General features: G+C 37.1%; 2 protein-coding genes across 2 annotated transcripts in view; one reads left to right on the plus strand and one right to left on the minus strand.

Annotated features, from left to right (window-relative positions):
• The window catches only part of elapor2b (endosome-lysosome associated apoptosis and autophagy regulator family member 2b), a 17,458-nt gene extending 1,396 nt beyond the window's left edge, over nt 1–16,062 (plus strand). The window contains exons 2-22 of the mRNA XM_046872753.1: nt 2,698–2,818; nt 3,640–3,829; nt 3,984–4,131; nt 5,044–5,133; nt 5,417–5,522; nt 6,558–6,707; nt 6,820–6,908; nt 6,994–7,174; nt 7,294–7,422; nt 7,682–7,772; nt 8,712–8,814; nt 8,930–9,067; nt 9,155–9,418; nt 9,525–9,698; nt 9,840–10,029; nt 10,290–10,386; nt 12,706–12,807; nt 12,895–13,021; nt 13,106–13,284; nt 13,377–13,545; nt 14,404–16,062. Coding sequence (XP_046728709.1) covers nt 2,698–2,818; nt 3,640–3,829; nt 3,984–4,131; nt 5,044–5,133; nt 5,417–5,522; nt 6,558–6,707; nt 6,820–6,908; nt 6,994–7,174; nt 7,294–7,422; nt 7,682–7,772; nt 8,712–8,814; nt 8,930–9,067; nt 9,155–9,418; nt 9,525–9,698; nt 9,840–10,029; nt 10,290–10,386; nt 12,706–12,807; nt 12,895–13,021; nt 13,106–13,284; nt 13,377–13,545; nt 14,404–14,472 — 2,907 coding nt within the window. The 3' untranslated portion in view covers nt 14,473–16,062. The remainder of the gene's footprint in view (nt 1–2,697; nt 2,819–3,639; nt 3,830–3,983; nt 4,132–5,043; nt 5,134–5,416; nt 5,523–6,557; nt 6,708–6,819; nt 6,909–6,993; nt 7,175–7,293; nt 7,423–7,681; nt 7,773–8,711; nt 8,815–8,929; nt 9,068–9,154; nt 9,419–9,524; nt 9,699–9,839; nt 10,030–10,289; nt 10,387–12,705; nt 12,808–12,894; nt 13,022–13,105; nt 13,285–13,376; nt 13,546–14,403) is intronic.
• Nucleotides 16,063–18,574: 2,512 nt separating this feature from the next.
• Nucleotides 18,575–26,900, minus strand: part of tspan9b (tetraspanin 9b) — a 33,271-nt gene continuing 24,945 nt past the window's right edge. Inside the window, exons 3-8 of the mRNA XM_046872754.1 lie at nt 25,391–25,582; nt 25,161–25,235; nt 23,677–23,778; nt 21,950–22,081; nt 20,715–20,798; nt 18,575–19,191 (exon numbers count right to left, since the gene is read on the minus strand). Coding sequence (XP_046728710.1) covers nt 19,120–19,191; nt 20,715–20,798; nt 21,950–22,081; nt 23,677–23,778; nt 25,161–25,235; nt 25,391–25,582 — 657 coding nt within the window. The 3' untranslated portion in view covers nt 18,575–19,119. The remainder of the gene's footprint in view (nt 19,192–20,714; nt 20,799–21,949; nt 22,082–23,676; nt 23,779–25,160; nt 25,236–25,390; nt 25,583–26,900) is intronic.

Consider the following 26,900-nt stretch of genomic DNA (forward strand, 5'->3'; position numbering starts at 1 on the left):
TGTAACCAGAACTTCCCCTCGAAATATAAGAGCACCTATGAGACAGTCAGTTGGTTGAACTGATGATGGTGATGGTGGTGGTAACACAAGAAAGTGAAACATCTGGTGGAGTACTGAGGTCAAAATGAAATGTACCTTCAACTCCATTATCATTAGGTGACTGAAGAGCACTGTGAGTGATGGATGACAAGCATTGCATGATTATTATCTTCATAATCATTATGGATATATAGATTTTTGCTTTAATCCATGTGCCCTTTACATAAAATAAAATTACAGGAGCTTTGTTTTACAGCTCTCTCACTCTCCCTACACACACACACACACACACACACACGAATGGGGTCTGGTGTAAGAGCAGCAGGTGCACTGCTGAGTTAAGTGTCTCCATCTTTTCAGTGTTATAATAGCGTGCTGTAACCGAGTACTCTCTGGAGAGCAGCACCTGCCTCGCTGTAAAACAAACTGTGTGGCTCTTTTAGAAAACCATTACCAGACATATCACAATTTAGCTTAGTTACGTTACACACTGCCACACACTGCATTCTTTGCCTATAGCATTTATTAGATATAATAATAAAAATGATAACATTAGTTGTATTTTTCCCACACAGACATGTCAGGGATGGACCATCAAAGTCAATACAGAAAACGTAGAAATTTTGAACAGAGTATCTTTGAGATATTATGATAAAGGTCTTCCATCTAGTTAAAGATAAATTAAACAGAAGCTCATGAAGCCACAGTGGGGCGAGTGCATCAGGTGTGTGTCAATGGCTTTTTGTTTGGGAGGGCTTATGGGGGCAGGAGAAAGTATTTTCAGTGTGTGCTTTAGACGAGAGGACACTGATTAGCATGACAGAGCTCACAGCCTTATCTGTCTGTCTACACAGAGAGAGGGTGAGAGCGAGAGCGAGAGAGAGAGAGAGAGAGAGAGAGAGAGAGAGAGAGAGAGAGAGAGAGAGAGATATGTTTATAGCTGCCAGGCCTTCTGTCACCTTATTATTTTGGACTGCTATCAGTATATGTCAGGCTTCAATTCATTACTATTCAGACACTGGTGGACAAAAGCAAATGACTGTCATGACAACAGTCACGAGGCTCCCTGTCTTCTTCCTGGCAACCGCGGTGGACCACAAACCGGTCATGTCTGTATCACAAAAAGCGCATGTCGGTGTGGTCCTGGTAGTTCATTAATAAATCATAAGCACTGCTCATAGTATAACAAAGTAGGAAAATACATGCATTAATTGATGCTTTGTTTAATAAATCCATAAACCACAATGATAGGTCATATGTTAAAGCAATTCCATCGCGCTTAAGGGTGCAACATGTGTCAGAGAAAAAAAACTAAATGATCAAATCCAGAGCCAAATAAATAATTTATTATTGATGATATGAGCTATAAAGAGTTGTTCAGTCACACAGCGTAGTCTGTTAATAGCGTTAGTTGTTAAGCAACGTAGCAGACAAAGAGTAGAATATTCTGTGGAAAGAATAATGGCGTAAGTGGACTGTTTATTCAGTTATGCAGAGTTTAGTGGTAGATCAGAGATTAAGGCTTTAAGTTACTAAACAGAAGGTCTGGTATTGCTAAGGTGCCACTCTTGGGGTCCTGGGCAAAGCCCTTAACTCTCTGTGCTCTGTGGCAGACCCTGCACTCTGACCCCAACTTTATAATATCCCTGGAATATGCAAAGAAAGAATCTCACTGTGCTGTAAAGTACATCTGATAAGTATAATAGCACCTTTCTTTCTAGAACCAAAATGATCTGTTTTATAAATGTTTATAAATGATATAGGCTCTGACTGATGACCATTCCATGCATGAGCTAAAAACTCTTCTCAAGTGTTGAGAACATTCACATTTACAGCATTTGAGAGACACCTTATTCAGAGCAACTTACAATTATCTCATTAATACAGCTGAGCAGGTGAGCAGCAACAGAAGCAGCTTGGTGTCGAGATTTGAACCTACGGATTAAAAAGGACAACGTCTTATCCAACGATCAATCACTTCCCACAAACTCTCACAAAAAACTCCTAAAATCTGGTCTCAAGGTGGAACTAGGCTTTTTAGCCTCAGTTTTGAAGTTTCCTAAAAGTGTAAAAGTTCCTTATGGTGTTGTGTGTCATTAAAGACTTAATTTTACTTGCTGATATGATGGAAATTGGCTATGATTGTATTGCTAATTTGGGTTAGCTTAAAAAAAAAAAAAAACTCAAACAAAATGTACATTTAGATGCATAGTGTATCAAACAAAGCAACATTTCTCATCGGGAGTATAATGTCTCTATGTGTTTTTACTTCATACACCACAATAGGCTTAGGGCTCATTTTAAAGATATTTTGTATGATAATACATTTAGGACTAGTTACACCTGGACATATAAATACAGACCTTGGATTTGTTTGAAAAAACTCTCACACCGCCTACATTCCTGTTAATGTGCATGGCATATCGCGTATATTTAGAAAAACCTATTGTATATGTTTGCATTTTCACTTGGATTTGATGGACAACATTGTATTGTAAATGCAACTGTGATTATATGAACTGTTTTTATATCAATTCGTATCACTCTTTCTATCAAATAGCTTTTCACTGTACCTTTTACTGTGTGAAAAAAAATCTAAAATTTCACTTTGAGTATGGACAAAATGGCATATGGAATAGTTTTTGGTTTGTGTTTCAGAGAGACTACTACTTTGAGTACACAGAGTGTGACAGTACAGGTTCACGCTGGAGAGTAGCCATTCCTCATCAACAGGGCAGCTGTATCGGCCTACCAGAGCCTGTCAGAGGCACCGACTGCAGTAAGTCATGATGTATGGCGTACAGTATGTGTGTGTGTGCTGGCGAATTCGTTTATATAGACCCCAGCCTCCTATAATTTACAATGTTCTTGCAGTGCTGCATAAAATAAATCAGTGTGATATACAATGCAGCAGTACAAAGCTGTGGCTCATGTATTGAAACTCAGTGCTTGAAATTTTTTATAAAGGATTCTTTTCCCAGATTTAACCAATCCATAATTACTCTTTTATTTAAATCCGTTTTCAGAAGGTATTATTTAAAAGTATTTATTTAAAAATGTATAACTTTGTTCTCTATTTTTGTTTATTACGAACATTGTGGTGTTCGTTACTTGCCGTTTTCTAACTTTGAGACGCATGTTAATGTACTTTTTACATATGTAACCTTTATTATTATAAATATACAATAAATATCTTAGCGAAACAGCTCATTTGTTTCCACAGTCCATAATTTTGCATATTTATCAGCATTTTAAGTAGCCAGAATATTGGACTCTGATGAAACTGCATATACAGGCAGGCAAAAAATTTAAAAAAGATTGAAAACTGAAAATCTAAAATCATCTAAACTAAAATAGGTAATAAACAATCATAAATTGTTTATCACTGAATGCTCAATTTCTTTCAGATACAAAAATGACAACGAATACTATCAACGTTTTTGTTATTTTTAATCTACAGGCTTAATGGCCTCATCCCCCAAAAGCCTTTGACTTAGTTTAAATAAATTGAATTAAATGAAAGGTCGAACATTTTTTGATTGAAATGTATAAATGTACTAGTTTGTGATGTACATGTGTTTGTGTTTGTGTGTGTTACAGCATTCTCATGTGAAGCAGGAGAGTTTTTAGAGATGTCCTCTCAGCAGTGTACTGCCTGTGCAGCCGGCTCCTATTCGCTAGGCAGTGGCGTCCGGTTTGACCAATGGGACTTGATTCCTGCTGGATTCAGCAGCTTGGCCACCTACATGGAGCCTGAGGGAGCCGGAGACGAAACTCTGTCCTGCAACAAGTTGGTCTTGTCCTTTAAAAAAAACATGAAAATAACTAAGCACTGAGTTATTTGTTTGGATTTGGAAAGCTTATTGTATTCCATTTTTTTTACTGTGTGTGTGTGTGTGTGTGTGTGTGTGTGTGTGTGTGTGTGTGTGTGTGTGTGAGTGCAGTTCCACATGGACACCTCAGGGTACTCACTTAGAGTCGAATCGGGACGAGTGCACGGTTTCGCTCGTGTACGCAGTGCATCTGATGAAACAGGGTTCAGTCTCCTTTGACTATCAATATGTTGACAACAACATCTTCTTCGAGTTCTTTGTGAGTTTTATTGATGTTTTACATGTGATTTTTTTTATCGCTGTAGTTTGGGTTGTTTGTTGAAGCGAATAAGCGTAAAGCTGTTTCTGAAGCCAGGTGTGTGTGTGTGTGTGTGAAAACAGATCTCTGGTCCACCAGAAAGTGGGGGAAGGGGTTGCCCGAGGTGTTCAGGTGTACACACATTAACGTTTCACACTCCAGGGTCTAGGTGTCCAATAGCATGATTTAATCTGAAGACATTACTTCTTTCTTGAAACTTTGTCTGTAGAGAAGTGTCTTCTATCGCCACCGTAAATGTGCTAGTGCCAGATATATGGAGTGAAAAAAGCATTAAAATGCAAATAACCTGTTGAATAATTCACAATTAATATGAACAGTTGTGCTTTAATGACTTTAGAACTACAATTACCATGAACAGGTTTGCGTCCTTATCTTCATCAGTCTCGAAAAGTTGAGAACATTAACAATGGTGGAATAAATAATAAATAAATATTTAGATTAACGCAATTCAGGATGGGTTCCCTTATGAGTCTGGTTCCTCAAATACTTTTACAGTGCAAATTTATTCATTTTAAATGTATTTCTTTAAAAGCGCTATACAAATACGATTAATAAAAATAATAGAATAGAAACAAAATAACATGATTTATGATTAATTAATTGTTCATAATTTAGAAAAAATACTGAAAGCATATTTATTTATTATTTTGGTTTTCCTGAAGTATATATATATATATATATATATATATATATATATATATATATATATATATATATATATATATATATATATATACTAGCATTGTGATATATATACTAGCATTGTGATTTCCAATATCTCTGGTAAAAACACTGTTGTTGTGCCTGGGAATTACAGTGACATTATATTATTCACCCAATTGGTTTTTACAGATTCAGAATGATCAGTGCCAGGAAATGGACCAGTCGGCTGACCAGAAATGGATCAAACTCACGTCTAATGGTGAATGGGGAACACACACGGTCAGTGAGCTTTCTGTTTTTCTCATGTTTCAAATCCTAGTTGTAGATTTGCCTTTAATTTTTTTGTTACTTATTCAACGAACAAGGACAGTACTTGAATTAGCATCAATATTTATAAAGTAAACGTTTTAGATGTGGCCAAATGGCTAATTATCATTTTCTGTGCAGGTTTAATGTGTAAAAAAAAAGAACAAATACGTAAAACATATCCACAGAGCAGCATTCAAAGAAAATGATTACATAACACATTAGATACTGTACATACAAATGCTTGCTGTTATAGGTGAACTTGAAGTCAGGCACTAATATCTTGTACTGGAGGACCACTGGCATTTTACTGGGAGGGAAACCTGTGAAGCCCGTCCTGTTGAAAAATATTCAGATTGAAGGTGTGAGACATTCTGTTTTCAAATCTCTTTTATTCTATTTTTTTAGACCTTTTCAGGCCAAATTGAATGTGATTTAGTAGCGAGTTTATGTGATTTGTACTTTACTATTTGTACTAGTTTACAAGATTTAATTCACATGAAACTGTCAAATCATCTCCATAACAACAAATTAAAACAATTATTTTATTGAGTGTACTTGTTGCAAGTGTAGAAATGATGTTTTCTCAAGTCATACTGTATGTAAATTTGGATAGTGGCCCGGTACTGAGTCGTGACCCTGTAAAGGCTCTGGCATGGAGAAGCTGGTGTTGGATCCGTGATTATCGCAAATGTTGAGCTATTTTATGAGTTGCTCAGTAGCTCCTAGTTTTAAACCACAAATGACTGTAAAAGACTGTAGAAAGAACATTACTCATAATCTGACATTTCACGGCTCATGTTAGTTCTCACTCTCCAGTGTTCTGTATTGTTTAAAGACTATAAGGTTCCTCTTTTGAGTCTGGTTCCTCTCAAGGTTTCTTCCTCATAACATCTAAGGGAGTTTTTCCTTGCCACAGTTACCATGGCTGCTTATCAGGGATAAATACACACCTTATCTTAACTGTTGATATCTGTAAAGCTGCTTTGAGACAATGTCTGTTGTGAAAAGCGCTATAGAAATAAACTTGACTTGATTGAAAGAACTCTGATTTAAAGAATCCATTAGGATGCTAAATAGGGAAAATGTTACACATTGGTAACAAATGAACACAGAATTGTATTAGCCATTAAACAGAAATGATCCATGATTGAAAACTCTTTCCCCGCCCAGAATTTTGTGCTTTTAGAGGAGAAACTCCATGAATGCATGTTCAATGAGGCAAAAGGTCAAAAACGTGGTGACTGCTCGACTGATTTCTTTATAGATACTAAAAGTGTCTGTGGCAAAAATATGGTGTGTGACAACATATAATGTTAATAGATATGGTCTGAAATTGCAGAAACATGTAAGTTTTTTGAAAATAGTGCATTAATCATTTTGGATGTGTGATGCAGGTGTGGCATATACCTCTGAGTGTTTCCTGTGTAGACCTGGCACCTTAAGTAAAACCCCAGGCTCGTCCTTCTGTGATCTCTGCCCTAGAAACACTTACTCGAGTAAAGGCGCTAGCTCATGCACCTCATGCCCAGAGACACAGTACTCCGGTATATACACACTTATTTAAGATTTTCACATATTGCAAATGATGCATTTTTGTCTTATTTAGGATATACCACTATAGCTGTGTGACATTTCTCTTCCTGGCTCTGTTTTTAGAGGAAGGCTGGGCGGAGTGTAAGGAGAAGCCGCCGTGTTCAGAAAAAGATTACTTTCAGATCCACACTGCTTGTGATGCCAATGGCAAAGTAGGACATCCATGACAAAATACAGAAACCAACCGAAATATTTTTTAATAAGAGCTGGTTGGATTATAGTGTTTTTTTTTCGCAGACGCAAGTGCTGTATCGATGGGTGGAGCCTAAGGTGTGTGTGGAGGATGTTGCCAGAGCGGTCACTCTACCCCCTTCAGGAGAAAAGGAGGATTGCCCACCTTGCAATCCAGGCTTTTACACACACAATTCGTCTACGTGCCTGCCCTGTCCTCCTGGGACATACTCCAATGGCACCACAGGTACAGACACACTGCATTTCATTATCCATTACACACACACACACACACACACACACACACACACAGAGTTACTCATTTGCAGTTCAAATGACCAGATTACCTTTTTTTTTTTCACCCAGAGTGCCAGGCATGTCCTGCAGGAACAGAGCCCTCATTAGGATTCGAGTATAAATGGTGGAATGTTTTACCCAACAACATGAAATCCTCCTGTTTCAATGTGGGTAACTCGAAATGCGACGACATGAACGGTGAGAAGAAAAATCCTTACAGCTGCTTGAATCTGGAACCCAAACATTTCTATAGTTTGTTCTAAAGAAAAACTTTTATGCTCCTCATGAACGTTACGGGAAGTTCAGCACTGTTAACTACACACAAAAAAACTTTCAAATCAAATCACAGTCTTTATACTACAATGCTATGATTTTGATGAATCTGTAGATGATTTGTGTGTGTGTGTGTGTGTGTGTGTGTGTGTGTGTGTGTGTGTGTGTGTGTGTGTGTGTTCAGGGTGGGAGGTCGCCGGTGACCACATTCGCAGTGGAATTGGAGGGTCTGATAATGATTATCTTATTCTTACACTAAGAGTTCCTGGATTCAAGTAAGTCAAAACCCCTTTCAGACAAAGAACAAACCCAATGTATTAAAAACAACTGTGTTTTTTATCTGACTTTTTATCAATGCTCTACTGTGTGTAACGAATAAAACAGGACAGGGCCAGCGTTTATAGGAAAACTTTGGGTTATATACCTCTTATACCAGCCTGTCATGTTACTGAAAAACCACAAAGTCACAAAGCTTAGAAGATTTTTCCAGTTAATGATTCTGTATTAATGATTATATATTTAAAGCTGTTTATGTTCAGTGTCTGGCATACAAGTTGGCTTTGTCTTGCAGCCAGAAATACTGTCAAAGCTGCCGTTCTAGAAAATGATTCCACATCTTGCTGCCTTATCTGATTTGATTCAATTTAACAGCGCTATGGGATAAGTACGATTACAACAGACAAGTAAAACGTTATTACTAAAAACGTAATTATAATATGCAGTAAAATAAGGATTTGGTGTAGTCACATTTCTATCTAATAAATTAACAAATTTATCTATTAGCCACATTTTCTGTTCTTTTCTCAGAATGAAATAGAATCAGAATACTTTATTGATCCCATAGGGACATTGTTGGATTGCAGTCGCTCCCAGTAGAATTTAAGTATAGATTAGAGTAAAATCCCAAAAATGGGAAAATTGAAATAAATTGACATATTACATTATATATTAAGTGAAATGTAGCAGTGTAACAGTAGTGAAACAGCAGAAAAAAATCTGACTGCAATTATAGTTATAATGATTGTCTGTCTTGTCTGTGGTAAACAAACACGCTGCCAATAATATTTACAGCTTGAACATAATAAAAACTAAAATATTGCTTTCAAATCGATTGATTTTTGAAGTCCAGTTAGCAGAGAAATTGCTGCTGTGGTTTAGTGGCTCATTTATGTTCGGAGATTTTTACTTCCTCTTTGTCTCTTTATCCATCATAGACTTCCAACGTCGGTCGCTGGAGTCACGGCGAGTGAGTTTGGTCGAATCACATTTGTCTTCGAGACGATCTGCGGTGCAGACTGTGAGCTCTACTTCATGATGGTAAAAGCATTGCATTCACACGTCTTTATCCTGCATCCATATAAATAATTTCATATGCAGAGGCTATATTGTGTTTCTATAGAAGTAGCTCCATCTGTGTATATGTTTTATGCAGGATGTGAACAGGAAGAGCACAAATGTGGTAGAGTCTTGGGAAGGCACCAAAAGCAGACGTGCTTACACACACATCATGACTAAGAATGCATCTGTGTCTTACACATGGGCTTTCCAACGCACCAACAAGCCTTTAGATGTAAGAATTAAATGAATCCATGTAAGACATAGATTATAACAGGTTTGAACAGAAACAAATAAGGTGTCCATTCCGTCTTTCTCTCAGGTTCGTCGCTTTGTGAGCGACATTGCGAAGATCTATTCCATCACCATCACGAATGCTCTGGACGGCTCTGCCTCGTCCTGCCACGCCTGCGCCATAGTAAGTCAGGAGAGTGGCTCATCCTGTGTCCCCTGCCCGGCAGGACACTTCATAGACAAAGACACAAACCAGTGCCAGGAGTGTCCTCCAAACACCTTTCTTTCTGGACATCACATCTACGGACAAGAGGCCTGCCAGCCGTGCGGCCCTGCTAGTAGGAGCAATAAGGTGTGCGTGTTTGTGTGTGTGTGTGTTTGTGTGTGTATGTGACCACAAAGCAAGAATGAATATAAAAACATATAGTAAGTGTATGTATGTGCTGTTCCTTGTATAGGAACACTCCTTATGTTTCAGCGACTGCTCCTTCTCCCATGTGGACCAGAACCGAACATTAACCTATGACCTCAGTGCCTTAAGCTCAGTGGGATCCATCATGAACGGACCAAGTTTTACCTCCAAAGGAACGAAATATTATCACCAGTTCAACATCAGCTTGTGTGGAAAAGAGGTAAACACACTGCTAATACTGTATGTGAACATCCCCCAAAACAACCATAAAATCAGAGGGGTCACAGGAGATATTTTTGTGGCTACAATGTCAGAAGATTTCTAGTTGTTTCATCAGATTTGTTTTGTCTCTCCATTGCAGGGGAGGAGGGTAGCCGTGTGTTCCGATAACGTGACAGATCTGTCCAGCAAAGACATGCAGAGCGAATCAGCTGCCTTCAACAATTACGTGCAGACTTTCATCTGCCAGTCAACCATCATTCCAGCGGATGGGCGGGGCTTCAGGACAGCCATTTCCTCCCAGTCCATCAGTCTAGCCGATACCTTCATAGGTATTCTACTTAGACTTGCAGAAATGGAAATTAGTGCATAAAAATACATTCATAATAAAATTTAAGCCATATTTTTGGGCAGCCAGGGTAAGCATCAAGTATATCAAACTGTGAGACCTTTTCTGATGTGTGAAAAGTCATTGGGAAATCCAGCAGCCTTAAATGTTTTTTTTTTTTTATCTGATGTTATAACCCTCGCCATAAATCTCTCTCCCTCTTCCTATCATTCCATTCCCCCCCGCTCCCTCCCTCTCTCTCAGGAGCCACAGTTGAAAGCACGCTGAATGGAGTCAGCGTTAGAACTGACATGTTCCCTGAAACTTCTCAAACACTTCCGGATATCAACTTCTTCTTTTAGTGAGTTCAAAATTGCTTTTAAATGTTGTACCTCAAAAGTTCAGATGAAGATGTCAGCTTTGGTCACTTTTGACTTTGAGTTTTGAAGTAAACTGTGCCATAAAAAACAGTTATATAATGGAGGTGGGAAGTAACGAAGTACAAATGCTTTATTACTGATTTTTCTGGTATTAGTTCTTTACCTCATTCAGACACTTATTTTTCAGACACTTTTTATTTTCACTCATCACATTTTTGCACAAATATCTGTACTTTCTACTTCTTACGCTTTCAAAACAGGCGCCATTTTCGCTCATCGACCTGTTTACTGTCATCGCACAGCTTTTTCAATCTACCAATGGTGTATCATTTCCTGACTCTCACACACCACAGACGTAGTTTATGAAGCTCACAATGAGATAAGCAGAAGGGATTAACGTGAATTAAACAGAGGGAGTCAGTGATGTAAACATGACTGAGAACAGAAACATTCCTGATCACATGATCAAAATCTTTTTTCTGATTGTGTTATATGGTGTTTGTTCAGCCTGAATACATTCATTAGGTCCAAAAAAATTGAAATTAGTTTTGTGGTAATATATTTATTAGGGCTGTCAAAATTAAAAATAAATAACGTGTTAACGCACATTCATTTTAACGGCACAAATTTTATTAATGCGCGATTAATGCAGTGTTCATTTCTGTTTGTCAATTTTTATTAAAATTATAAATAAATATAAAAGAGGCAAAATTAAAACATTTAACTCAACACACGTTTATTCATGCATCCTGTGTTTACTTAGATATGTATTAAAATGTTTTAAAAACACAGAAAAAAATCATTTTTAAACAGTAAACATTTGTTTTTTATTGATGCGCCAAGTCTCAAACCAGCACCAAAATCCTAAAAAAAACCCAGCAGAAACGAAAACCTTTTTTTTATCATACAGATAGGAGCAATACATTATTCGAATCTGTAAAGGGTCTACTTTTATTTTGTATACACTCATAATAACAACTACACTGTGCTTTTGTCAGGTAAAGAAAACAGGCAGAGGGCGCTCTCTGCTGTCTCTGTCTCCTCTCTTCACAGACATAAATAAAACACCCTGAATCTCAATGAATATTTGCCTCACATACATAATAAATATATTAATAGAAAATGTTTACTTTTAAATAATCCAATTTACATCAAAAACAAAAATTCTCTGATCCTGTAACCCGTATGGAACTTTGAAGTTTCTCCGGTATCACCTCATTAACCGTCCGTGCGGAAACATAGCAAAAGTTCGGTGTCCTGATGATTTACGTAATTAAAAACACCATAATGACTTTAAAACCTAAAACAAGAATATTTGGTCTTCATGTTTTATGTTGAGTTTTGTTTTACTAATAATAAACATACATTTGCTTAAAGCATTAATATTTGTCCATGCCTATGTTGATTAGAGGATTAAAAACATGAAAAGTATTAAGTTAAGGTACATTTAAAACAGATTAAAATGTCATGAGTTAAGTCATGACAATCATACAATTAATCATGATCAAACATTTTAATCGATTGACAGCCCTAATATTAATATGACGGGAGGTCTGATGACCAGGGTGACACTAAAACAGGTAGTAGTAATGGCTAATTTTACTCTAAGGACATGTCAAAGCCTAAACTTCTTTACTTCAGCTTAAGTAAAAAAAAGTATAGTCAGTACATGAGTATCTGTTCTTCAACTTAAGTGAAGGATGTATGTACTTTTGCCACCTCTGGATGTTTTAAAGAATGTACCAACCAAGGAAACTTTGTACATATATTTAGCATTGGTTTGTCATGATATTGGCGTTAAATACACATATAAAAGAAAGATTTATTCAAGAAATTAACAAAAATTGTTATGGGGGCTACAACATTTGCCAAAAAGTAAAACAATTGTATAAATATTGGTTTATAGATTCCAATTGAATAGACATATATGATTAAAAAATTATTTTTTTGCATAAACCAAGAGGATTCAAGATATTAATCCATATACAAGACAATTAAAAATATATATTTTGACATCCATGTGGTAAATCAATTGTTCAATAGTAAAAAAAAATCATATTCCTGTGCGAATATATAAATGATATAAAAAATGGCAGTTCTATAGCTTTAATACACTTTCACAAGTGAATACTCTTTATCAGAAATCAACGAATAAGAAGAGTTTTCTATCTTACAGTTACAAGTTCAGTCCTAAGACATTCTTCATGGAATAAATTAGTGACCAATTAATTTATATATATAATGTGTTTTATATAAATTATATATAAAACACATATATAATGTGTTTTGCTTTTTACAAGTTCCCCGCAGGTGACGGCGTCCTGTGAACACGGCCGCAGTGCTGTCATTACACTACGCTGTAACCCCAAGAAAGGAGAGCGTGGAGAGCTTACTGTACCGAGGTGTGTGTTTAAACAGTGTGTGTTGACTAGCATGTTTAAAGGTAAAAATCTGAATACACTCAAATCTTTACACGTTTGTGTGTTTAGTAAGTGTCCTGCAGGTACGTGTGATGGCTGTACCTTCTACTTCCTGTGGGACAGTTCAAGTGCATGTCCCATTTGCACTAAAGCAGACTACCACTCAATAGAAGGAGCATGCAAGGGAGGCATGCAGGTAACTTGTCTTTTCCTTCACAGGCTCTCTCTACTGCTCTCGGAGGAACAGATGATATGTTTATTTCTCCTCCATGTCCAATAGGACATCCTGTATGTATGGAACGAGCCGAAGCTGTGCACAAAGGGTGTGTCGCTCCCTGATAAAAGCTCCACCCCATGTGAAGCAGTCCCACTATGGCTGAAGGTTGGAATAGGGGGCGGGGCTTTCATCGCAGTCCTTCTCATTTCTCTCACCTGTTACTTCTGGAAGAAAAATAAGAGGTGACTAGCATTTACTATTCAAACACTAAAGCCAAGAATAACACCATGACATCCCTCTCTGACTGTCCAAAACCTGTTTTTGTCCCCAAAAGGTTGGAGTATAAGTATTCCCGCCTGGTGATGTCAGCCAATAAGGAGTGTGAGCTGCCAGCGGCAGACAGCTGTGCACTGGCGGAAGGAGAAGGCGAAGAGAACGAAGATGACGTTGTTTATTCACACACTCCATCACTGCTGGGGAAACTGAAGGCTATCGCCAGTAAGGTTAGAAATGGCATTAATTTTTAAAATTATCTCAACACACGGGTGCTTTTAATGCTACATTGCTGATGTGTCAAGATGAAATATGGCCTAAGTAGGAAGGAAGTGCAGATTTCAGCAAGTGGTGTAATCGGAAAAAATAAAGTGGCTGCTGCTCTGACAGCAAATCAATGAAATCCTCATTTTCCTTAATCTAAGGTACTATATGTGAAGGGTAGATTTTTGTTGATAGACATCTGGTAACCGCTACCAGTGGACTACTAATGTTAATTTATTAAATAAAAATTAAAACATTAGATTAAAAAAGATTTCATTAAATAATGTGTTGATTTAACTGACATAAATATGCATTTATTTATCCAAAGAATGCTTTATTTAATCGAATGTGTGTAAATTTGCATACTTAATATGACCTAGAAAATCTAACCTTTGAATAGTAGAATAAAATAATGTTCACTTAAACATGAAAAACATTGGAAGTTGGAATTTTATTAATGTTTGATTAAAAGCTCTTTTTAGACAAATTTTTTTATAAAATGTTGATGAGGTGCGATGGGAGGCTTAAAGCCTTGTTCGAAGTCGCCTACTTTCACAGCTAATGGTGATCACGAGTGGCAAATGAACCACTTTGCTTTTTATTTAGTTTTTTAAGTAAGAAAAAAAACGTATAAGCGTATAGATGCAATTTGTTTTAAAAAAGCGTTGTATGTGCGCCCTCTTAAAAACAGTGTATGGTGACATTTTAATGACACAATTATCCCTTACAAATTTGGTCATGTTTTTTTCTAAGATCACATGATCAAAACGAACCCCAGCTACTGAACACAATGCCGAGTAACTCTTGTGTTTTGCGTTAAACAGGGCGAAGCAACGAGCAGTGAGTCAGTGCAGCTGAAGTCATCTCAGGCAGAGAGATGGGTCTGGGGGTAAAGCGATAGAGTCAGGAGGAGCAGAACAACAACAGCACCACCACCAACAGCAACAGCACCAATAACATGCTCTTCTCAAAGAAAGGGAGAATGAAAGAGAGAGGGAGAGAGAGACTTGTAGTATTCAGGCTCTCCTACATCTCTTTATTCAGCCTAAACCAATTTTTTTTTTTTTTTTTTTTTTTAAACATATCTTCTAAACTCAGTGCATAAACATATACATACTTCACTAGATGATCTTTTGCATCCTAAATGAGTACCGTATATATTTTTAACTAGACATGAGATAATATATTAAACAATTCAAATGGAGAGTGGATTCTCACAGAATTATTATTCGGCTCAAAATAAATCACATACTGTTGCTAAAGCCACAAAAATATAAACATGCCAGTGTGCACTCTCAGTGAGTGTTGTGGGTTGTTTCGCTTGGTGAAGAGACCATGAGCCAAGAGATATGAGATGAACATGTGCAGGTTTTTATTTCCTTTATTGAAACAAATTTCTGAACTGCTCCACAATTCAGAATGTCCTGTTTAAAGGATTTCTGTATTCACTGATTTTAAGTTAAAACAAAAATCACTGGATCTCATAACTCTTGCATTTCCCAATGTCAGTTTATTACTGGTTCTTTTTGCTTTTCAAAACTTTCTTAAAATTACAGTCGAGTACAAAAGTTTGTATCCCCCATGCAGTGTTGTTGTCATCAGCGTTACTACCAAGAAAATAGTAATAGAAAAAACCTGAATAATTCTTCAAAACACAACAATTTTGGTGTGATCTTCCTTTTTTTTCTCACACATTTGTTCTTTGTTGACCCACAAGACAAGTGCAAAAAAACAAAAGATTAAAAATCATATCAATATGTTTTGGGTAATCATTAAGGTTGTACCAAATCTTAAGAACGAATGTTCTTCAAACTCCAACACTAAAAAAAAACCCCAAAAATGACCTAAAAGAGAAGAAAGGGGCTGTTAAAAAGAATAACAGGCTGAAACAATAATACCCTGATTAGAGAATAGAAAAGAGTTTAAAGACAGGTAATGTGTGGACAACTTAAATTATATTTAGTTAACAATCAAACAATTTTTTCTTCTATGAATATATTACCAATAAATATTTGACTTTTTTATGATACTGCAACGTCTGTAAAATTGAATGCAAAGAACCAGTAAATTGTTAGTTCTTAATTGTACTTATATGCCACCTTATTTTTTTGTTTTCGCATTGCACAGACATTTGCACTCGACTGTGTCGTGTAATAACTCCGTAAGTTGGTTTACTTTTCCACACCAATTAAGAAACTAGTTGAAAATGCACACACTGCTCATCTGACAGAGGGAGCCAGAGACAGCATTCATTCAGAGCTCTCACTACACAGCACTAGTTACTGCTCCTGACTGCTAGAGTGCGTGAAACCCCTTAACTTTGTGTTAGTATGGATACTGTGGGAGGCAAAGCGCTGTAGCCTAGGTTTTTCTATTTCCTGTTTTGTATTGCTGTGTAATTTGAGTTGTAAAGATGTTTTTGGTTTCTCTCTTTTCCCTTACAATGTTCAGCTGATGCTTTAATAAACTTTCAGAATGCTTTACAATTGAGTTTTGGGAATCATTGCTTATCACAGAGTGCATTACTGGTATTTTCTCTGGTATTTGTACTAATAGTGGATCTTACTATGGTAATGGGACCTGTAGGTGGAAAAAATGTCTGAAGTTGGAATAAAAAATGAATAAAAGAAAAAAACTAAAATCAAATGGAAAAAATCACTCAGAGGAAAAGAAAAGATTTTGTCTAGCATATGCTCTTCAGTTTGTCCCTCTGGGGAAATACATTAGCACAGTGCAAAGCTTTATATCAGTGGGTTTGGGTTTCCATGTATGAAAGTCAAGCTCTATACAAAACTCTTGAGAAACTGTTAAAAACCCCAGACGTAACAAGCTGGATATCAGTTCTGGTGTCGATCATGAGTTCAGATTCATGTCTGTATGGAGTTTTCTACATTCCCCCTGTGTCCTCATGAGTATCCTGTGAGGTGTCCAATATCCTCAGATCTCCATAACGCGAGCCGCCAGGAGGTGAAGCTGCTAAACAAAATGATGATTAGATGTGAACGAGGGTGTATGTGAATGTTCTTCAAGGGCCCATCAGCAAATTCTAGGTGTATATCTGCACATGGTTTTCCAATGATACACTATATATCGAGCACCAATATAATCAGGATAAAGCAGTTTTATTAAATGCATCAATAAGTGAATGATTCTCAAAGCCTTGAACTGGATTTGGCACAAATGCACTCTAGACACTTTGGGGTTCTTTGGTTTGTCACTAAAAGGTGTTTGTAGAACCTTTAACAAAAGTTTTGTTTTTTGGAAGAAAATTCTCAGAAGAAGCAGCAATTGCCAGAAATCGGTAAGAAATCCAAAAAAATGCAATAAAAGTGTGTACGATTCCAGGGGGCCCAAATGTAAAATATACAATATAATTGTTCAAGTGAAACAGGACAACATTCATTTGTTTTGGAACAGTGCATTCAACTGTTGAGATGCTTCTTTAATTTACTCCACTTCAAGATTTTTTTTAAGGTTTCCCCAAGAAAACCTTGCAATTGAGAGTTTTGAGTTTAAGTAAAGCCAGTAACACTAATGGGAGTGGCAATGGCAAGATGGGAATAAACTCTGGCCAGTCCATACCTGTTTGTCTCTCACACTTACACACACAAAAAACGCACAGATTTGCTTTAATTTAGATGCAACATTTGTTTAAACACAAACCAATACCAGCATGATGTTGGAAGGTCTGAGGAAACCAGAGAACCCAGAGAAATCTCAGACAGATCAACACATACAGGTGGTCCCCATGTTCGACTTGGGATTTTTCGATTTTAAGATTATGATAGATATATGGAAAATGTTTAAAATATTTTAATTCTCATAAGATATGTTGGGACACTGCCAGAATGTTCACATCTCCTGCCTTGTAAGATGCCTCACTCTCGCCAGCAATCTAAAGAGTTTACTTGTCTTTGTATTAGAGTGTGTATTTTTTTCCTGTGTTTTTGGTGTTTCAAAGTCCAATTTTAGCTCTTGGTCCTCCAACAGACAATGAAACAGAGCACGTCCGGCTTTACCCTCCACTGCTCGTCCACTCAGCTGCTTTCATATACATATATAAAACTGTCATAATACGATTTTGCATATTGCAAATTACAGTATATAATTTAGCAAAACAGCAATTTGAGGTACACTACCCCTATACTGATCAACATTTCTTTAAGACTCCTGGGTAGGCTAGGCCATGTCTCGACTTGACTATGATATTTTCAACTTACGATGGAGTCTGAATCATAAGTCGGGGACTAACTGTATATATGTATTAGCTCTAGCTCAGGACTGAACTGGAAATCTTGCAGTTCTGAGATAGACAACACTTGGCCCCCTTATTTTGTTCATTCTCTTGGAAAATAAAATATGGTGCTGCATTCGGGAAGAAAATTGATTTTTGCTCCTCGCACCAATGATGAAAATTTCCACTCAAGTCATGCAGCAGATAAATCTCCTCACACTGACTGGATTTACTTCGGAAAATCGAAAGCAGTCCAGTTTTGAAGTGCACAGTAAAGAAGAGGCCCATGAGAGAAACAGGAAACAATCGTTTTCCTTTTGGGATTTCGAGTATATATTAGATTGTGACTTGATTAGGATATCTAATAAAACAGTCCCATGTACACCAGGGACAGTGGGAAATGATTAAGAACTTTATACCGCAGTGTGTATCAGGTTTATAAACTTGGATTGTTTCCAAAATAAGGCTTTTGAAGTGCCGGGTTGTTTGTTGATCTGATGCAAGTCCTTTATCGATCTCTGTGTTTGTTTTTCTCTCTCTCTCTGAATCTCATCTGCACTACTTCACCTCGGTTGGAAAAGGGTAACTTTGAAGATCAGTGAACATTCAAACAGAAGAAACCAGACAGAAAGTGAAAGCGAAAAAAGGAAAAGAGCAAACCGGTCCACTGTGGCCCAAAGGCAAAGTGTTAGTTTGGTGAAAAACTTTTCTGTGCCCACACACAATGAACACAGACACATACACACTCGTGCAAGGCGGCACAGGATTATAATCATCTATTTATAGGATAAACAGGGCAAGTGAACAACTATACAGTTAACTCTTCAAAAGAGATCTGTGTTACATGCTTTTATAGTCAATATATGAGAAACGATGTATGTGTGTAAGAGCAAATGAGAGAAAGAGAAAGTACATTATTGTACAAATAGGCAGTCTTCAGTGTTGTGTAATAAATCTCATCTTGTCCTCAGTCAGGGAATGCATTATACAAACAGCGGAGCGACGGTGGCTCATTAATCCTGCTGTACATGAAGAGCCAAATTAATTTTTTTTCCCTCCAAAAGATTTCATTCGTATCATCTGCTTCCTTTGAAACATTTTTTTTGCCTATAACAATTCTTTGCCATGTATTTGTGAATATGTTTTCAAATACACACTATAAAATCTTACTGGATTATATATATAGACACACAGTCTATAATTGTTGGTAGTGTCCAGAAATGGAAGGATGCAGGAAGCATAATGGACTATAAAGGTCTTGGTGCTGCTGTAGTTTATGTTTGTTAATGAGGTTTAAGTCTTTCTTTTAGGCACTGTACTTCTTCCCCGCTCTATGAATCTGTTGGTACATAGTCATGGAGAACGCCATCCCGAGGAGCTGGAAAAAAAAACGACAGGAAATGACATCAGTGGTTGAGCTGAAACAGGATATCGTGTACATTTAAACTGTTACAAGATGACTGGGACTCAATCAGTTGTGAAATAGAATAAAATAACCTACTTGCTGGCTCATATTTTTGGGTGGCATCTCCCCTCTTTCATATTCATGAGCTCAACTGGCTAGTGTCACTGTGATTGAAAACCAAGTGACTATGCCTCATTTATCAAGCTGCATTTTCTGTATAAATTGTTCTATGGCTGACTTAAATTAGGCATGAAGAAAAATCCTGTAATTATAGAAAAATACAAAATACTCTTCTCCTGCTCTTGAGCACGTGGAAATTTATGCATGAGAATATTAACTAATGTAAACATCGAACGATTGGCTTTAAATAGAATAATTTGAGGTTGCGCATTTTATATACAGATTATGTTTGAATGCTTATTTTTCTATATATATCTAAATGGCATTAATATAAACACAAAGTATAAGGTTGTGTGGCATTTTATACTTTTCAAATCGCACCTTGAATTCAGGGTTAGCCACGATACAGCGCTCATGGAGCACAGAGGGTTAAGGACCTTGCCCACCAGTGGCAGCTTGGCGATGCCAGAGCTTAAACCCCTGACCTTGCGATCAGTAACCCAGAGCTTAACCACTGAGCTACCATCTCTTGTTGGAGGTACACAATTGTATAAGATGTCTTTGGATGTGGTAGCATAACATTTTCGCTTTATCTCACCTAGGAGGCCCAAACCTGTTCCAGCATGATAATACCCCTGTGCACAAGACCAGCTCCATGAACATGTGGTTTTCATGGGTAAGAGTTGAAGAGCTTGAATGGCCTGCTATAAATCACGGACCTCAACCCTATTAAACACCATTGGGATGTTTGAAATTGGAGCAACTGGAATCCTTGCTACACCCCAGGCTTCCTCACCCTACATCAGTTCCTGACTTTACTAATGCCCTTGTAGCTGAATGAGCACAAATCTCCCCAAGCACACTCCAATATCTGGTGGACCATCTTCCCAATTATTATAACAGCAAATGAGGACGAAATGTGGAATCGGATGTTTAAAAAGCACATACGAATCTTTATGGTTAGGTGTCCACAAGCTTTTGTCCATATATTGTATATACATACTTATATAAAATCTATTTTAAGACAAAAAAGCCATCTTAACTACAAAGACGGAATGTCTGTATATCTTAGACTGTGGAAAAAACAGACATAAGATGAGGTGTAAATAGCATGATTGATGTTATTAAAAGAGTTAATAACTCCTGATGCCCTGTAGTGGTTTGGCATTTACTAGTAGCAGCAAAACCATTTCTTTTCTCCTCAACATTTGTGTAATTCTCTTCTGATCTGAATTATATTGCACTGGATTAAGGACACCAAAATTAACCAACCAAAATGTGTCAAAATACTGCCTCACAGAAATAATAAATTTTCTGCCCATTTTTTTGTCCCATTGTTTGTACTGTATCTGTATAACGTGTGTTGCCGTAAATACCTGTATGACCAGCACACACATAGCAATGGTGCCCAACAGGTGTTTGTTATCGTCCAGCCAGTCCACAACCTTCTCGTAGCATCCCTATCAGACAAAGAACAGGAAGTTTACATGAAATTTATTTACATGTAATCTGATCTAGATTTTCGCATTAAAACCATAAAAGAAACCTCCAGGCGAGTCGGTTAAATAGTCCGATGTCTTTTTCTCAAGTCTGCAACTAATGAAGTGAAGTTTTTAGTTCCTATAAGGTGGTGGAGTTATCATCCAAATGAAGATGGGTTTCCTTATAAGTCTGATTACTCTCAACGTTTCTTCCTCATACCATCTCAGGGAGTTTTTCCTTGCCAATGTTGGCACTGGCTCTATCATTAGGGATAAACTTAAAGACTAATTCATAAATGTTGTAGTTTACATTTGCAATCTATTTATTTCTGTGAAGCTGATTTGGGACGATGTCCATCGTTAAAAGAGCTAGACCGATAAAATTTTATTAAATTTATATGTACACTATAAAATTCCCATGGAATTCCCACTGGAGTTATCTAAAGGAGTCATAACAAGCTGTCAGTTATTTTATATTACATATTATATTAATTACTTGTTCTAATAAAATCCAATATGAACACATCTCATTAGGTAAGTCAATACTTATTTGGGTGAGCCAGTTATTTAGATTGTAAGAGAAAACACAAAGAACTCCCAGTACCATATTGAATACGATATTGAGTTATATATTGAATTCACCAAATCTAGATTCGCCCAAGAGCCAGCAAATATTTACATGGGAATCAAAAGGAATGTATCATGATGCACCAAGTTATATATAATTCTTTGTAGTTTATTGACAACACAAACAAATCAAAGTTTCTTAGAATTTAGTTGAAGTTGAAAGCAACTTTCCCGTTCAAAAAGTGATACTCTCACAAAGCTTACCTCGGCTGATGTTACTTGGATTTTTTTATAATAGAATTTTACTTCACTTCACACTTTCTTTGAGAAAACACAGTAAATCAATGATAGCAGACGAACAGTGTTTATGTGCTAAAAATCCTATTAAGCTAAAACATGTTCTTTTAATGTATTTTCTAAAATCAATCATGACTTAGGATACGCAGTGTGTTGCAGAAATCAGACGACAGTCGAGTTCAGTGTGAAATTAAAAGCACTCACAGGAGCCCAGGGTGAGTGTGATTAGATCAGCAGCTGTTTTTTTGTTTTTTTAAGAAACTCACTTGAGACCAGAAGATGTTACTGGCGTTGCGCCCGCACTCTTTATAATGCTCCTGACAACATCGGTCTGGGACTGTCTTGTCAGGCAGGGCATCATGCCAGTCTGTGTGCCCAATTACACCACAGCACTGCCACTATAGACACACACAAAACAACAGACACACAAAGAGAGAGAGAGAGAGAGAGAGAGAGAGAGAGAGAGAGAGAGAGAGAGAGAGATTTAAGATTGTTGCTTCCTCCAACTATAATGGAAAATTTCCCAAATGAATAAAACGGACTGTTACTACTAAAATCTCAGTAAAGGTTCAGCAGGCTTTCCACACAACACACCCACACACACATACATAAATCTACAAAGCTACAATGTTAATATATACACATACCTCATTTGAATAATGCTCTTGTTTAATATATATATATATATATATATATATATATATATATATATATATATATATATATATATATATATATATATATATATAAAACACACACAGCACCTTGTACCGTATTTCTTAACGTATTTTTTTATTAAGCTGGTCTCTTCATACGTTGCACTCCTATTACGTTATTGTATATACATTTGTACATTATACATATATTAGATTTATTTATTTTTATACATTGTTATTTGCACTTCTGGTTGGATGCTATTTCACTGGCCCTGTGACAGTAAAGTTGAATCTAATTTAAGCTGATCTAATACACATTGAGAATAACTAAGAATAATTTATAACAGTACTGTTGAATTCTTGACTCTGATTGGCCAGAGAATGTTGATTATTTTCTATATTCTATTATTGTCTAGAATGTAGGACAGTAATTCCAGCTGCAGGACAAATCGAAGTTTTATATTAATATGCTCGCTCTCCTGTCTCACACTTTCTTAGACACAGAAGTTTATGATAATTTCTTCACATAAATGTAGTTTTCTTTTTGAATAAATACAGGTATCTCCAGTGTCTGCACTCTGTAACAATCTTTCAAGTCTTCAGGATAGTGGAGTTCCTGGTATCATTGGTATCATTACACGATGCATGACAAGAGACAAACAGAGGCTGGCTAGGGAACGACTGTTTATAGAAAGCAACTGGCTTTTTACTTGTCACATATACAAAACAATAAAGTTGCTGTTCCGAATACCAATTTTTTTTTCTTCGCATATCCAATTTATGCTAGGAAGCTGAGGACTGAGTGCAGGATCAGCCACGACACAGTGCCCCTGAAACACAGAGGGTTAAGGGCCTTGCACAAGGGCCCGACAATGGGCACCTGGCAATACTGGAGCTTGAACCCCGACCATCCATTCAATAACCCATCGCCTTAACCACTGAGCTACCACTTCCCCAGCTGTTGTAATCTGAATAAGTGATTACTAAATGTAGTTTATTAAATAAACACCAAAATAATTTCATTAAAAGATTTGAGTTGGCAAACTGCAGTGGTATATGAGAAAACACCGTGGGACAAGCTGTTGTAGAAAAAAAATTAACTGTGATATTAATAGTGACTCACTAAGTCAATTCAAGCTTGATCACATGACTCAGGTGGTGTTTATTTTTCCAATCTACAATTAATTGAATACGGCTGTTCCTTTGTTACTTGGACTACTCCAGTCTACACAGGCTCAAGATGAATATTCACACTCGTACTGTGTGATGGACTCGTGCCAAGTCTACTTCAAGCACCGTGTCTCCGTCAAAAGCATTGTGCGCACACACAAACACACCTCGGACTGGATGATGTTCCATGCGTTGCGCAGGCCGATGTTGTTGTCGGTGTTGTACAGTTGCAGACCCTCTTTTAGGTCCTGCTGTGCATTTTCACTCACCTGCAAGACAGTTACATTGCTCTCGTTCATGCTTTTAAACTGCTCATAGTCAATAAGACAGGAATAGCGATAAACACACATCATTCACTTTAATTCTTAATGTCCATTGTGAAACGCACTAAAAATTAAATAAACTTGAATAATTCAGTTGACACACAAAATCTGCCCATATTTAACTGATGTCATAATGAGATTTCCAAATATGATTCAAATGAAGGCAGATTTCTGGACTTGCAAGTCAAATTATAATTAATTCATATATTTGTTTTATATTAAGCACAAAATTTTCTGGTAACATCAACAACTCGGTTGAAAAATTTCAGTTTAAGAGCAGTAAAGTGCAGCAGCAGCACTCATGACCAAGTTGCCCTCTTCCGTTCGGATGCTTTTGAATATATATAGAAATATGAGCATGGCTCTTATGTAAATGCACAGTAGGGATGGTATACACTGACTGGACAACAGTATTGGATCACCTGATTTTTCCAGCCATTTTTGATGCCTCCCTCTAAAGTTGGAGTTACATGTGTCTGGATGCTGTAGCATTAAATTTCCCCTTTCAGTTGAACTAGGAGACACCAAACCTTTTTCCAGCATGACAATGCCCATATACACAAAGCCAACTGCATGCAGATATGACTTACATGGGTTGAAGTGGAAGATTTACATATGAACACCTTTGGGAACCTCCTCACCTCAGCTACATCAGTACCTGATATCATTAAAACCTGCTGAATGAGCACAAATCTCCACACCAAAATCTATTAAAACATCTTCCCAGAAGAATGGGGGATATGTGAACAGCAAATAAAACTAAATGTGGAATGTGAATCTCATGATCTGGTGTCTGGTACAACCGTTTGTCCATATAGTGTACATTATCAAGAGCATGTTCTCTTCTGCATTTACACTTACAGGCCACTTTATTAGGAACACCTATTATTATCAATCATGTGGCAGCAGCACAATGCGTGAAACCTTTCAAATATATATCAAGAGTTGACATTCACATCGAACATCAGAACGAGGAAAAATGTGATCTCAGTAACATGATTGTTGGTTCAATACGGGGTGGATTCAAGTCTTTGAGAAACTGCTGATCTGAGGGGATTTTCACACACAACAGTCTGGTTCATGATCGTTTGCTTTATTTATTTATTATTTATTTATTTTTTCAACAAGAAAACTGACACTCGTTTTCCTCAATGGGTATCTGCTTCATTGCCACAACAGTCTATCCTAATATTGCAAGCAAATATCCAAACATTCAATTTTGTGTAACTTTTGTAACTGTAACAAAGTGGACTCTCGGCTCTCAGTTCATAAATGCGATATAATAAATATATTCCGATTTCCGTGTTTTGCGAATGTTTGTGCATTACCTTGTCTGTGTACACAAAGAAGAGAATGAGCAGAATCAACTCTGCCAGCAGAATTATCAACAGGACAATGAAGAACTAGAGGGATAAGAACAAAAAAAAAAGATGAAGTATTGAGGAAAGTTGTGCAATAAGTACAATTCTTATATATAAATAGAATTAAAAAAACAGTATTGTATAGAAATGATGGTCCTTGGTCTAGCACATGGTGAAAGTCAAGGCTGATCACTCACAATCAGCAACAGGCACTTGTTCTCCTTGATGGCGCCCATGCAGCCCAGGAAGCCTGTCACCATGACGATGGAGCCCAGGATGATGACCAGATTGGCAGCCGAAAGCGAAGGGAAGGAAGGAGAAAACGTGGCGAAGCTCCCCTGAGACATGGAGAGCCAGATCCCGACTCCCAGCAGGCCACAACCTGACAGCTGGTGAGACGAGAGGAGGGAAAGAGAGAGAAAGAGGGAGGGATATTACTTTTTCAAAACTCTTTTATATACTGAATAGAAAGTAATAGAAAAACAGAAACTCAATTTTAGTTTAAATTATAAATCGGAGCAAACAAGAAACGGTGAGAAAAAAACACACACACACAAATATAATATGATACACCCATTCACACCTATAGTTCTACCCACACGTACAGACAATTTCCTAACACAAAAAAAAATGTGTTGATGAATAACAGCACCGATCCAAGCCAACATGGTTTTGGTTTTTTCTCACCCAATGAGTTCTGGACTCACAAAAGAGGTGGTTAGGTAGGAATTGCTGGCCTCAGCTGTTAAGGCATTGGACTCTGGATTGGAAGGTCACAAGTTCAAAGCCCAGCATCATCAAGCTACCACTGCTGGGCCCTTGAGCAAGGCCCTTAACTCTTAACTTTTCCACTGTAAGTTGGATAAGGCATAAGGGGGCCTTGCCAAATGCCATAAATTTTTTATATATATATATATATATATATATATATATATATATATACACACACACACACACACACACACACACACACACACACACACACACACACACACACACGGCCTATGCAAACCATAGATTTTCTTTCTAAGCCATTCTGTTGATTTACATGTTTTTGTGTTTTGTTTATTCCACGTTGTTGCATCACCCAAGTTCAGCGACTCTGACATTCTCGAGTATAAAAAAAGTTCTTCGCACGTCTCGAATTCTTGTTTCTTTATTTAATAATTAATGCAACACACCAAACCATGATGCATCCTGGAGGTTGGGATCCTACACCTTTTGCCTTCCATCTTTTCTTCCATCACACCTTCATTCTTGCCGTACACCTTTTCCATTTCGTGATCCTGTTCAGTAACAGCTTTATTCATTTCTAGATGCCAATTCACTTAATGCCATTTTTAAAACAATTTTAAATAAGGGAACAATGTTTTAACGATTTGGATCGATCCATTGATTTCACAACAAGGCGACGATTGAAAAGAATCAATAAAAATTAAAACCATATTTACTATAATTGAAAATGCACTATAAATCCATAATTATCGAATAAAGTGAAACAACTGGTGTGCGGAAACATCTTTGTAACCCTGATGCACCAGCACAGCACCGAATCTCCCAATTTCTGCATAAAACAGTAGCATCTAAAGGCAATTATTTTCATTAAAGACAAGCAAATGTGGCAAAATCAACATGATATGTTGCTATAATCATGCAGCTTTCACAAAGAGACACACAAACACAAAGAACGTGGGCTTTGGCAAAAAG

Source organism: Silurus meridionalis, chromosome 18 (genome assembly GCF_014805685.1).
Source record: "Silurus meridionalis isolate SWU-2019-XX chromosome 18, ASM1480568v1, whole genome shotgun sequence".
Lineage (NCBI taxonomy): Eukaryota > Metazoa > Chordata > Actinopteri > Siluriformes > Siluridae > Silurus > Silurus meridionalis.